General features: G+C 41.1%; 1 protein-coding gene across 1 annotated transcript in view; it reads right to left on the reverse strand.

Moving 5' to 3' along the window:
- The window catches only part of ECHDC1 (ethylmalonyl-CoA decarboxylase 1), a 44,307-nt gene that overhangs the window by 22,008 nt on the left and 7,533 nt on the right, over nucleotides 1-14,766 (reverse strand). The window contains exons 2-3 of the mRNA XM_032794800.2: nucleotides 8,603-8,824; nucleotides 2,398-2,556 (exon numbers count right to left, since the gene is read on the reverse strand). Coding sequence (XP_032650691.1) covers nucleotides 2,398-2,556; nucleotides 8,603-8,822 — 379 coding nt within the window. The 5' untranslated portion in view covers nucleotides 8,823-8,824. The remainder of the gene's footprint in view (nucleotides 1-2,397; nucleotides 2,557-8,602; nucleotides 8,825-14,766) is intronic.

Raw genomic sequence — 14,766 nt, forward strand, 5'->3', positions numbered from 1 at the left:
TTGTGCAAGAGGAAAAATTTCAAAATGATTGCAGATATTTATGTTATGACAATGTTCAGGCTCAGACCAGAGTGCTGCATTTTATATGCTATAATCATCAGGATGCAGCCAAACAAATTGTCCCAGAGGAATTTGTTTATACTTTATCACACCACAGTGGAGTCCTTGCATTCAAATTGGCACTTTTGTACACTTTAAATTTCATGCTGAAAGTCAAAATGGAAACTAAAGATTAATCGGGTGGAACATTTTGATAAAAACAAATCTCTTCCTACTGGTGCTTTTCAGAATAACTATCAGGCAGTAGAAAGATTTGTCTATTTCACATGAAAAGACTATGAGAAGAACTCTCAAAAACCTTATCTCAGCTCTGACCAATTATATTTACAGGCTTTTCTGATAAGACAGAAAGAAAAGAAAAAGTAGGTTACCAGACACAGTACTTTATCAGAGTAAGAAACATGTTCTTTGGAGACTCAGGAATAATCACACTTTCAGCTATAATAGTATCCTCAGAGTAAGAAGAAAACTAATCAAAGTGCACAAAGTAAAAAAAATATATATATATATATATATATATATATATATATAGGAGTGAACCATCTGATGGTATAAACACAAGTTTGTTTGTTGGGGGAAAGAAAACCCCATTCACAGAGAAAGTAGAATATGAAACCATACTGATGGCCTTAGAATATCACTGCTCCTCTAAGAGTCAAACAACTTAGGTTATAGTCTCAGCTACAACAAGCTTTCCACAGACCACTGGCAAGTGCTCAGTAGGCTACAAATCGCAACTCAGGAACCTTACAGCTTCTAGAAAGGGATCAAGAAGAGGTGTGAGTCTCCTCCGTTCTTCTCACCTGTCCCGGCTAGAGCTTCCCCTCTGTTTCAGTTAGCTGTATCTCTGTGGTTTACTGAAAAGTAAGGGGATTGCTATTCATAAGCTAGGGTCTGCTCCTGCAGGCAAAGTCACAGAAAAACATTTTTTTTTTTAAACATACCATTCCTGCTCAATTGTTTTCTGTGATTTGGTCAACAAAAGCCAACGACATCCATGCAGAAAGCACTTTGTCCCAGGAAAGAACAGGGGCTGTTTCTTAGCCAGCGTTACCTCTGCGCTATCATTTTTTATTTTCAGATTAAAAGAGATTAAATAGGCAGGGAGGAGGAGCCACTAGAGAGCATGAAAATCCTTCAGTTTTCTGGGCCATCTTTCTGCCTCTCTGTACCAGAGGAAAAATGCAAGATTTGTGCTGGATTTATGAACAATCACAGAAAAAAAATCAGCAAATTAGTCAAATAAAAATGTGTTTTTCAATAATTGCATGAAGACAACAATGCCATGGAGAAAAGCCACTGTGCAAAAATGCAATGAAAAGGTACAAGCCCAGACACAAAAGCTATTCCGCAACCTTCACCATGAGGATGATCAAAAACCTAATGTTCCACCCTCCATCAACGAGTGAGAGAATAGAGTTCTGCAAGGTTGGATTAAAAGCAAATGTTATTTCTCATGCTACACAGCTTTAGTGTTGTCAGAGATATTAAATCCCAGTGGATGCAAGTTTCAGGGATCGGCAATTTTAAAGAATCTCTCATATCTGAATAATTGGTCTGAATACAGCCAAGGTCAAAAGTGTATTTGGAGTGTTCTCAGGCCACTTCTTGTGGCTTTCATGGTTTTATTTTAGTTCTTGTATGTGATTTGGCTTCTTGGAGAGGAAGTACTTTCTCTGAACAATGTCATATGAATACCTATCCATTCCATTCCTCTCAGTAAGTCTACTGAGAACCATTTTACATCAGCCTTCCCTCCGTTGCAGTGGATCCAGTTTGTATAAACAGAATTCTGAATGTCAAAGAGATTTTATAAGGAAATAGACACTTCATCGAGAATGATTAAACATGGAATTCAAAGGGAAAGCTTAATCTGCAAATTACAAGAACAAGTTGGCATACATTTGGTTTGCTAAGACTCAGCTACTTTTTACCTATTATAACAACACTGGTGTGACATAAATGGAAATTTCTATGTATAATCATAGCACGAGCACTGTGGAACATCCTTGCTTGGAAAAAAAAAAAATAGAAAAAAAAAAAAAAAAGAGTTCCTCAAAACATCAAAGATTGCATTTTCTGCCAAAAATGGAGTGTACATTAATCACTTGGCCTCTAATGTGCTGATACTACTGCTGATCATGCTAATATTTTATCATTGTTTCTTTGCTCACCCATTTGTCTGCATCCGTCTGCTGTCTCATCATATACTTAAGATTATAAGATCTTTGTGCAGGGATCATTTTGTTGTTGTGTGTTTGTAGAGTGCCTAGAACAATGAGGTGCTCTTCTATGAAAGAGGCTCCCATGTGCTAAATAATAATAATAATAAATAATACAATAATAAACTTGCCTGTGGGCTGGACATTGCTCTGACAGCATTCAAATCAGATCCTGAGCAAAAAGTGTTTTCTGCACCATGGATGATAAGACCTTTCCCATCCTTCCAATTTTCCAGTTCAGTTACCCTCTCCTGGAGTTCTAGCATCATAGTGCCTGTCATTAGGGGAGAAAAGCAAAACTGTGTCAATGGGGACACAATCAGAGTGTAATCTTACTGCTTGATATTTAAATTGTGCATCACCAAGAATACTTTATACCAACAGGGAAGTAGTAAATGATTGTTGGAAACATTTAAAGTAAAAAAACACCTTGAGATGTTGGGTCAATGTCTGGCATAATGGTCCCATCCGTCAAAGAACTTCAGCACATGCTTAACTTTGAGTGGTGACTTGTAAGGCACTTCTTATGAGATTAATATTAAGCACATGTTGTAAATGACATCAAAGCAATACTCACTTTCCCAAAGAAGTAATGACGTGTAGCATTTTTGGTGGAAGATTCAGTTTCTGACGTCCTGAGGAATTTTTAGAGAATTCCACAATGCTCATGCTGCATTTACAGAAAGAATAACTTGACTTCATTGGAACTATTCATGCTTAAAGTTAAGCTTTTAAGTGCTTTCATGGACTAGGGCCACAGTCAACAGATGAAAGAAGAAACACACAGACAAAGTCAAGGAGATCATCAAGAAGGAAGCTAGTGATGGTGAATGTGGACCCTCCCTCTAAGGAAATTAGAACGGGGGTATAAAAAGATAAGCACATATATACAGCAAATATGTTTTAACTGGTAAATGAACATTCAGAGGCCAGGTTATAAGCAGACTTCATTGTTAATAACTTGGGTCTTGCCTAGGTGAAGTTAGTGTGCAGTAAGTTGAGGTGTAAATCTACAGAGCACTAGCATGTTGTGCACTAACTGTGCATGTGGTCCCTGCTACTGTGCACTAAAAGTCACCTGGTGAACACTGGCCTACTCCTATTTTGCAGCAGAGTAGATCAAAGTGTTAACTTTAACAAAAAATGCAAATAGGATACCATTTTTGGAGTCTAGACAGTTAAAAACTATCTCAGTCCTTAGAGTTTGGCTCCTTTCCCTTTCCAGTTTGGTCAAACTAGAATTCAACAAGATGCGTGGGCTGCTGAAATTGGTTTCAGTAGGCTTAAACTGATGTTATGAGGATTTGTTTCCAAAGACCATTTCAAACAGGAGGCTATCAGATTATAACTAGAAAAAAAATATAGCAAGACTATATCCATATTGTCCATCAGCTATTTGCCAACATATTCTTGCTCAGCTTTCTGTTCCATGAGTTGTTCAAGCATAGAATAAACATTGTTCCTAAGAGACAAAACTTGCTGTATAAAGTGAATGTTTGGCAAATAGTTTTTAGGCTACAGTTTGTTAGTGATATTTTTAAGCTTTCTAACAAAAGTGTGCATTTTATATATATTACACACACGTATGACTATTCAGAGAAGCCAGGTATCCAAGAATAGGCTCTTTCTGACAAGATCTTTCTGGGGCAAGGACTATAATTTACTGTTTGTACACTGCTTAGCACAATGGGCACTGGTTTCTTGACGACTCTATGCACTACCATAATATAAATAAATTACAGACACACACAAAAATGGAATGAACTTTGAAAAAAATATGTGAGCATGTAATCAAAGAATGTATCATAATCCTTATGCAGAAGGGGGCCAAATTAAAGTTAAATAGACAAGCAGAATTCTGGCATTTTCTAACTTTTCAGTGCTTGATTTTGCACCCTTAACAATGTAGATTTGTGTGTGTAATTTCCTAAGTTTTTAAAAATTAAAAAAAAAAAAACCCACAGAAATTGTATCATGCTGGCATCATATTACCACTGATGGCAGTCATCAGTGGGGTTGGAACCTTTAGATCCATGACACAAACTTCAGCCACTTGCACTAACAGAGCAACTGATGGCAGTGTAATAGGTTGTCATCCTCTACATCCAGGGTTCTCAAACTGGGGGTCAAGACCCCTCAGGGAGTCGTGAGGTTATTATGTGGGGGGAGTCATAAGCTGTCAGCCTTCACCCCAAACCCCGCATTCCCTCCAACATTTATAATGGTGTTAAATATATTAAAAAGTGTTTTAATTTATAAGAGGGGTTGCACTCAGAGCAGGTTAGTCAAACAACGTGGTGAAAGGGGTCACCAGTACAAAAGTCTGAGAATCACTACTCTACGTAGATTGGCACCAGAGGGGGACAGGACACTTTGAAAGTGGCTTTCGCCGGCATTTGCTGATACAAGATGAATGATGACACTGGAATCTTGGGTTTTATTCTAGTCCCTGAAGGGGAGTGTTCTCTAGTGGCTATTGATTCTTCTGCCTGTTTTCCCCCCATCCTTTCTTCTCTGTCCTCTCTAAGCAGTTCCTGTTCCAGCCTTCTCTCTTCCCCATCTCTGACTCCTTACTCTGGTCCCATTCTCCTCACATAGGTAGAACCAGTTTCTATTTGTCAGGCTTCTCATCTCAGTCCATTTGTCCAGCCATTCCCAATTCCTTCCACCATCTCCTAGATCTTTGTCCCCAGCTTCCTTTCCCAGCCAGTCCCAGTTTTTCCTTCTCGGATCCTCATTTGATCGATCTCTCCTGCCCACCCTGACCTCTTATTATATGCCCTACGCTCCTGTACACACACACTCTTCATGTGCACTGGCTCCTAGACTCACTCTCTTCCCCCAGGCTCTTTGTCCAACTTCTGTGTCCCCCACTCCCTACATGGCTCCTTGATCCAGTCTCTGCCCAGGCAGGCTCAGTTCTACCTATCAGAGGGGTAGCCGTGTTAGTCTGGATCTCTAAAAGCAGCAAAGAATCCTGTGGCACCTGAGGCTGAATGTCTGTTAGTGTATAAGGTGCCACAGGATTCTTTGCTGCTTTTACAGTTCTACCTCTGTATCCCAGCTCCTCATCAAATATGTCTCCCCTCCCCGCTCCCCCCTCTTTACTCTCTTCCCTTTGGTTCTCAGTCCTAGTCTCCTTGCTCAGCTCATCCCAGTCTCCCCCCAGTTCCTCATCTGATTTCAGTCTCTCCATCTACCTATTGGCTTCCAAACACTATTTCCCTCCCTGGCTCCCAAGTCCCAGTCTCCTAGCGCAGCCAGTCCCAGCCTCCCTCAACTCAATTCCAAGTCCCACACCCTTTCTCACCCCCAGCCTCCAGTTCCAGTTTCCCTTCAAAGCTCCTAATCTTTGTCCCCCTGATTCCAAATCATGCAGCTCCTTCAGGTTGCCTAGGCAGAAAAGGGTCTCATTGAGAGCACCTGAGAGAAATGCTCCGTTGCCTTCAGTTCAGATGCCCAGAGCTGAAATTGCATGGAAAGTTCTGTTCATCTCAAGGCTGGAGCATGCCCAGGGTGGTCAGAATCCTTGGGGAATTTAGATACTAAAATCTAAGAAATCCCTACTGAGCATGTGCAAACTGCATTTTTTTGTTAAAAGGCTTATAACTTAGCCAAATTAGGGTGGATTTTAACAGGGACACCAAAAGGCATATCCTGACATCCTCCTCTATATTTCAAGTCCCTACTCAACAGCATGCAGGCATGAGAACTTTTCAAATAAAAAGTAAAAAAAAAATAATAATAATGTGGACAAAACAACATTTTTCCCTGGCTTCATTCTCGGAAACTGATTAACTGCTTTGACTGAAATTTTCAAAAATAAAATAAATAATAATAATAATTCAGCGTCCGGCTGACAAGGAAAATTACAAGCAACCAAAAACAGTCTTATAATGGGGAATGTTTGGTAAACTTAATAATAGGTAGAACAACCAGCCCTGCCTATTATAATAATACATTGCAGTGATCAGCAAATAGCTAGTGAATTAAAGTGCTGCAATAACATATTCCACTCAGCTGAAGGTGAAGGACTGAATTAACACAGAGAATGAATTAACTGTCATCTCATCTTCTAGAGAGTCTTCCTTGAGGTGAGGATTTTGAGGCACACTGGTGGGGAAGCTTTCTAGCTGCGCCTGTTTCATGGATGAATACAAATTTCCAAGGCTGTCAGTCGAGAACCTTTCATGCATATTACATTGGCTAAAAATAAACATAATGTGCCTACATTGGTATATCACATACAAAAATAAAGAGAACCAAATACTAGGAAATACCAGATTTACAGGTACCCGTACAACCTTAATTCAGCCACCTTGTATATCCTGGATGTACTGAATGAGGCAGGGATTCTGTGGAAAACAGCGCATGATTGTGCAATTAAAGTCTGTACCATGATGTATACACATAAGGAGGCTGAACTGTAAGGCTCAGCAGGTCTCAAAACCAAGGCTACAGAGCTGTCAGGCAGCAAACACCTCCACGCTGCCACCCAACAGCAGCAGTCACTGCTCGCTCCACTATCCATGACTATCTACATACACAAAACACAGGAAGTCCTGCCTGAAGGGATTTGACAGGCAGTAGCTTCATTGATTGACTCCCTGCCTTACATAAACCCAAATGGTATTCCAGGAAGTGTCCAGACAACAGGGCGGATCTTCTGTAGCTGCGATGACCATTATTGCTTTCTGCTCTTAACTCCTGGTTTTGACCTTGGCTTAATTTGGACCTCACTTCCTGACCCTGACTTGGACTCTGACCCTTGATAGCAGCCTCGGCCTGGCACTTGACTACTAACTGCTTCACCACTCTCAGGCCTGGGTTTGACACTTCTCTGACCATCAGCTCTGAATGCCCATGTCAAGATCATGACATGAATTAAGGTTGCACAGACAACCTTAAAATTGGCATTTCCTAACTTCTCCTAATTTTCTTGCTCTATCACCTATTCCTGCTACTAGAGATCCTTCAGCAGCTCCCAGGCATTCCCAGAATTATGGCTCTTGCTACTCCTTCTGCAGTGATGTGGGTCGTCTTTAGAATGTTCATGTGATTATTATTTTTCTGGCATGTACCCAAATTTTTCCCAGGGAATGCAAGTGACAGAAGACATATAGTAAGTCTGTAAGGATTTATATCTCCATTTTAAAAATGGGGAATTCAGACACAGAGGATTAATGACTTGACCATTGGCCACACAGCAAGTCAATGACAGGGATTACAATAAAGTCCATGATCTTTAACCCAGTTCCCTGTATTATCCACTAGAGCCGCAACATTAGAATGTCCTGTTTTTAAATATGCTTAAATTGATCAAGTAAATAGACATACAGACCTGTTCATATGATGTCAGACATACGATGGGTGTAATATCGTATATGTTGTAGGTACTGACTGATGTAGGCTGGAGATATTAAGAACTGTAGGCTTTAGTCTGAAAACTCCCTTTATTAACTAATCTAAGAATAAAGAGTATAATCTGCAATTAATTTGACCAACTGGAAAATTCCTCATAGGAGAATCCAGAGTTCTACGATAGAGTAGGGGCAGACAGACCATAAGGATATATGACAGTAACTCTTAGGATGTTTCTAACTGGGCTGAGAATGTTCATCCTTTAGTAAATAAGTTGATATGTAAGGTGTCAAACTGATGGAAGAAGAAAGAGTGGATGGGTTGGTATATGTGGTTGGAAAAGGCCAAACTATAAAGTGCTGGGTGATGGAGAGTAGAAAGCAAGTTGGAGGAACTACGTTCAAGCCCTTCTTGCACCTTAATTTCCCAATCTACAAAATGGGCATCATGATATCTGCCAACATTTGTAAAGTGTTTGGAGTTGAAAGACATGATTATTTTTATTTGCTTCTAGAATAGCTGGGATAGATGAAAGGAACAAAGTATAAAGAGAAAGAGCAGGGAGAAAAGATTGAGCTGACTGAAAAAAGGGCAAGCATGTTCTGACAGATAGCTTTGTCCAGTGTCTAAAGTTTCTTGTGTTTTTATTTTTATTTATACATTTATAACAACATATTATTATGGTTTTATTGTGCAGATCAGGAATCACTTAATGCATCTCTAATCAAAAGTCATGACTTCTTATTTCATAGTTATAGGCACAATTTTTCAGAGTCATACAGGGACCACTACACCATTTAGTCTGATCTACTGTATATCACAGGCCACCAAGTCCCCCCAGCACCTGCACACTAAATCCAACAACAGAAACAAGATCAAAGTAAATGAGACCAGCAAAATTCTAGGGCAATTGCACTCACTCTCTCTCTCTAAATATAATCCTCACACGTTGTCAGTACCTGTGAATGCATTCATTAGCTTTGGGTTGTTCAAGGTCAGGACTCCAATGCCATTGTCTTCCTTAGAAAGGTTGATGGATCCACCACCAAACTGCTGAAGTTTTTTCTTTATCTCTTCTTCCTCAAAGCCATGGGCACTGTTATACAGTGACACACCCCTTTGCAGGAACAGTCTACTCTTTGTGGTTTGCAGCAAACTTTTCCAAAGAGCGACTGCCATTTCTGGAAGCAAACACACAGCAGAAAATGATCACACCTCAGGTATTTTCTCCCTTTCAGACCCAATCCACTCCTTCGACAGAGAAATGGGATCTTGTAAGATTAACCTTTCAAGTGTAACAGTCACAGAAAAGCCACAGACCTGAAGCTGGATACTTAGGATAAGATTTGCAAAAGCACTCAGGTTTGGTCTAATTCAGCTCCCAACTCCTGTTTTACCACTGATTTCAATGGGAGAACGGTTAGGCCTATGCTGAGTACGTTTGGAAATTCCACCCTTAAAGTAATTAAAAAATCTTTAGATGAGAACCAAGAGGGTTTGAGGATCAGGCCGGAATGACCTGAACAAGAAACATAGTTAATTACTGATGTTTTCTAACTGCTTACTCTGCAGCAGTCTGAGGAAAAGGACTTCTCTTCCAGAACAACGAATAACCATATATATGTAATTATAGTGGCTGATGTAATTATAGTGGCATACAAAAGCATCAGTATCGTTATGGATATATCAGTTCTTTCTGTGATGAACCCTTAGTTTTACAAGTTTCCTATTGGTTGCAAGAGTTTTTGCCAGTTAATCTTGGTATGCAGAGTGTCTCTTCCTGGAAGCTATACTTTTGTTGTTTTCATGTATGTGAAAAATAACCAGATAGTTAACAACCATAACTTTACTGCAGCCCTGTATTTTAACTGACCGAGATCAAAATCTAAAAATTACAGGAAGTTCCTCCCCATGGAGAGGAGGTTCTAACAGGGCATAATTGTCCACAAATTATTTCACAAGGACTTCTGGGGTGGGGTTGGGGGGGAATCTGTGTTAGCTGGAGGCAGCTAACCTGAGGAAAAAGTCTGTTGCATGCTGCCGTATGAGGTCAAGAAAAGTGTTCCCAGGAGATCTAAGGAAAGGGTTTGAGTATGATTATTGCTTTATAACTTGCTAGCCCAGTCCCGTCCAAGAAAACTCTGGAGTGTCCCGTTGCCACACAGAAGACATAATACATGTTTATATCCTTTGTCCCAGTGCCTTTAAAACCACAGATGACTCTTAGACAAGAGCCAGTATAAAGAGAACAAGGAGAGGACCCATGGTGACACTAGGGAGCTTACAGCAGTGTAGGTGCACCCATGCAGCTGCGCTGCTGTAATCTCTCATGTAGCTGCTCTAAGGTGACAGGAGAGAGCTCTCCTGTTGACTTAATTAATCCACTCCCAACACCAGTAGCTATGTCGGCGGGAGAAGCTCTGCATTCGACAGCGCTGTCCACATCCCTGAGCGACATAAGTGCTAGTGTAGATATAGCCTAAGAAAGACCACTGAGAGACGTTCTGCAATGTTTTTCTGTTGTCAGAATAGGACAAAAAGCCAAAGGAACTATTTGTCAATCCTAAGGGTTCTTTCTGGAAAGCAGATTTGAACCCAAACCAAAATTTATTCATAATAAAGAGAATTTTTGATAGCTGGCTTTTAAGTCACGTGTAGGTGAATGGACATGTGTTTGTTAAAAATAGAGCAAATTAATAATTATATATGCACATGCACATACTTCTTAGAACCTAAATAAAAAGAGTGAAGGGTGAACAATTCTGCTACTGGCAGGTTTGTCTTTCATAGATTCATAGCTTCCAAAGTCAGAAGAGACCATTGTGATCATCTAAGTCCAATGGTTCTCAACCTTTTTGGGCTCATTTGTAACTGTTTATGATCTGTTGTGACCCAGTAAATAGTCTGAGGGTGGAGGCCCTGGGGCAGTTTCAGTCAAGTCTTGCATCTGGGGGGCGGGGGTCCTGCCCAGCACTCACCCCACAGTAGTGGTTCCTGCAACTCCTGTGCTGTGGAGGCTGGGCTCAGCTCTCCATTCTAGGCAATGCAACCTCCAGGGTTGTGGCACCACTCAGGTTTGGCTCCACTCCCCCTCACTGGACCAAATTTGTGAGAGTGGAATTGTGACCTCGCTCATGGGGTTGCACTGCCCTATACTTAAATTTGGCCTACCCAGAGTACTGGCATCATGATGGCTGGGCAAAGCCTGAGTAGCAGTGGGACCACAGAGATTGCAGTGCCTGGAGTAGGAAGGCGAGCCAACCCTGCCCTATAGGACAGAAGCCACGAGAGCTGCCGTGCAGAATTGTAACTAAGCATTTTAGCACCCACAGCAAGCAAGCATATTTGCGCCCCCTACTAGAGCCCTGCAAGAGGCTATTTTTTTAATCTTGCTCCCACCCCGCAATACCCACTCCTACCTGCTCCCTCATTGTTTGTTGAATTATTATGGCAGTAGGATAAAAATTCAACACACAACGCAGGAGCGGGTGGGCGTGGGTATTGCATGGGTGGGACAGGAGTGGAATTAAAAAATTAGTCCTCCTGTGCCACAAACAACATGAACGCCCCAGCCAGTTATGAAGGCAACGCCACCACTGCCAGCAGTAGCACAGAAGTAAGGGTGGCAATACTACTCACTGCAGGGCTCTACCCCAATTGCATTTTTTTTGGCATTCCCTCTCACCCGGCCAACTTTGCGCCATGAGTGGCTGCCCCACTTGCCCTACCCTGGTTATGGACCTGCTGTCATAAGACCCTTTGAAACATTTTGGCGACCCAATTTCGGGTCCTGATCCATGGGTTGAGAAACCCTGATCTAGTCTTTCCTCCTGTATAACACAGGTCATAGAACATTCCCAAAATCATTCTTTGAGCAGATCTTTTAGAAAAACATCCCATCTTGATTTAAAAATTGCCATTGATGGAGAATCCATCACCACTGTGAGTAAATTGTTCCAATGATTAACTGGAATCACCACTATAAATGTACACTTTGTTTCCTGTCTGAATTTGTCTAGCTTCAACTTCCAACCACTGGATTGTTATACCTCTCTCTGCTAGACTGAAGAGCTCCTTATCAATTATTTGTTTCCCAAGTAGATATTTATAGACTGTAATCAACTCACCCCTTAACCTTCTCTTTTTTAAGCTAAATAGATTGATCTTCTTAAGTTTATCACTGTAAGGCATGTTTTGTAATCCTTTAATCATTCTCGTGCCTCTTCCCTGAACCCTCTCCAGTATATCAACATCCTTCTTGAACTGTGAGCACCAGAACTGAACACTGTATTCCAGCAGATGTGTTATGCTTAAATAAAGCACACAGGATCTTTTATAGGAGAGAAGGCAGCATTTATTGAGAATACAGCAGTTAGAATATGCTTTTCAGTCACACACACACACACCATGCACACAGTCCTGCCAGTTAATGTTTATAGTTACCAGTCCAGAGTCTGGATTAACCTAGTGGGCAGCCAGATTGGTCACAGAGGGGAGCTGGGCTCTGTCAGTTGGGATCCGATGCTCCTGGAGTTGTGGCAAATCGAACCCAAAGTCACATTGCCCAGGACCCTGTTCTTATAGTCTTTTTCTCTGTTGAAGTCTATGGATTTGTGACCAGTTACTCCTTAATTGGTTTCAGAGTAGCAGCCGTGCTAGTCTGTATCCGCAAAAAGAACAGGAGTACTTGTGGCACCTGAGAGACTAACAAATTTATTTGAGCATTAATTGGTGTTATCTTTTGATGTTAACATTCCAAAACACCTCCGAGAGGGTCATCCTGTCCTGGTTTCGATTTAATCAATTGTCTTGTCTTTAGAGGTGCCAGCCTCCACCTCAGGGTCATCAATCTGCCCTTCCTCACTTATGGATGTGCATTGATGGATCTCTGGTGTCGTTAAGTTTCTTCACTCTTCCTTCTTTGACAATCTGACTTTAACAATGGCCTTCACACCTTATCTTTTCCTGATGCATGCATTCCTCATTCACACAAACAGTCTTCTACAGAGACCTTCAAAGGTATACAACAGTTTTTATGTTGAGCAAGAAAGGCATTGTAAATTAAACTTTACTAAATCTTGTAATCAAAACAGTTCACATTGTGGCCCGGGCATTCAACATTCCTCTAATCTCCTTAACATAGACACAATAAAAGATCCTGTCTCTTACTAAACCTTAAAACAAAGAAATGTTATTTAACTACAGTGCCTAATTTATAATACATATAGGAAACCATAGTAGACATTATAACTTATCCTAAAACAAAAGGGTGACCATAATCAATCATAAGGATTGTTCTGGTCTGTCCCTGCCTTAACATCAGTATAGACACTGGCAGTCTGTCGGATATGTTTCTACCAATGTCCCATTCCTTTCTACTATTCAAAAAGGGTGGCTGGCAGGATGATCAAATCATACATTAATTCTTGTAGTACAAAATATAAAATCCTGCTGCTACAGATGTCACACCTGTCATAAATAGATAGCTAAGGGTTAATGTTTCTTTTACCTGTAAAGGGTTAACAAAGGGAACCACACACCTGACCAGAGGACCAATCAGAAAACTGAATTTTTCAAAGTCAGGGAGGGAATTTTTGGGGTCTGAGTCTTTTGTCTGTCTCTCAGCTATGAGAAGGTTCTTTCTATCTTCTAATCTTCTGTTTCCAAATTGTAAGTACAGGTAGAAAAACAATATAGGCTTTTATGTTGTTTGTTGTATTTACATGTGTTTGTTTTGCTGGAATATTTCAAATTGGATATCTTTTATAATCAGACTGTTTATTCATATTTTTCTTATAAGCAATAGCCCTGCATGGTCACTTGATACAGAGATTATGTTCATGTCTTTTTCTTTCCTTTTATATAAAGTTTTCTTTTAAGACTTGTTTGAGCTTTTTCTCTCTGGGTAGGCTAAGGAACGAAGAGAAGGGGAATTCTCTTTGTGTTAGATCTACGGAGGGTGAAGCTCTGCAGCACCAGGGAATTGGGAGGGGGGAAGAGAGATAAAATCATTTCTGTTTCCTTGTTAGGGGTTTGTTTCTTTGTGGAAGAGAGGAGACATGCTTCTTGGTATTGTGATGTAAAGAGATTGCATCAGTAACTCTCAGGTTAGCCCGAGAGGAAAGTCTGGGTGGGAGAGAGAGGGGGAAGGGAAGTGGGTTATTTCCCTTTGTTGTGAGACTCAGACCTCTGAGTCTTGGGGTTCCCCAGGGAAAGTTTGGGGGACCAGGGCGAGGCAAGCGCTGTAATTCCTGTCTGGTGGCAGCGAGATAAGATCCAAGCTGTAATTAAGCTTGGAGGTTCATGCTAGGCACCCACATTTTGGATGCTAAGGTCCAGATTTGGGAAAGATGCTTATGATAACACAATGTCAAATGCATAGGTAAAATAACCTCTCTACCCTACTGAAGAATATCCTGTTTATGCATCCAGGATCGCATTAGCTCTTTTAGTGACAGGTCACATTGGAATCTTATGTTCAGCTGATTATCTACCATGACTCCTATAAAACTTTTTCAGAGTCACTGATTCCCGGACAGAGCCCCCAATCTTGTAAATATGGCTGCCTTCTTTGTTCCTAGATATGCACATCTACATTTAGCTGTTTTAAAATGAATATTGTTTGCTGTGAGCAGTTTACAACTAAGCAATCCAGATTGCCCTGTATCAGCAAGCTGTCCTCTTCATTATTTACCACTTTTTTTTTTTTCCAATTTGTGTGTCATCTGCAAACTATATCAATGAAGATTTTATGTTTTGCAGCCAGCAATGTCACCCTTTACTAAGGGCTTGGCTACATGCAAGTTGCAGCGCTGGCGAGGGGATTACAGCGCTGACTTAGCAGGGTCTACATTAAAAGCTCAGGCAGCGCTGCAACTCCCTGTTTGCAGCACTGGCTGTACACCTGGGTCTGCTTCCGAGTTAGCGAGACCAGCGCTGGTGATGCAGCGCTGGTCATCAGGTGTGGACACTCACCAGCGTTTTTTTTGGCCTCCAGGGTATTGGACTTATCCCAGCATTTCCTTTTCAGCCTCTCTGGTCATCGCTTCGCACTCCACTGCCCTGGGCTCAGAGCCTGGAGAGGAGGGGAGGTTGTAGAGGAACCCGAGAGGGAGGCTACTAT

This window comes from Chelonoidis abingdonii, chromosome 3, assembly GCF_003597395.2.
Source record: "Chelonoidis abingdonii isolate Lonesome George chromosome 3, CheloAbing_2.0, whole genome shotgun sequence".
Lineage (NCBI taxonomy): Eukaryota > Metazoa > Chordata > Testudines > Testudinidae > Chelonoidis > Chelonoidis abingdonii.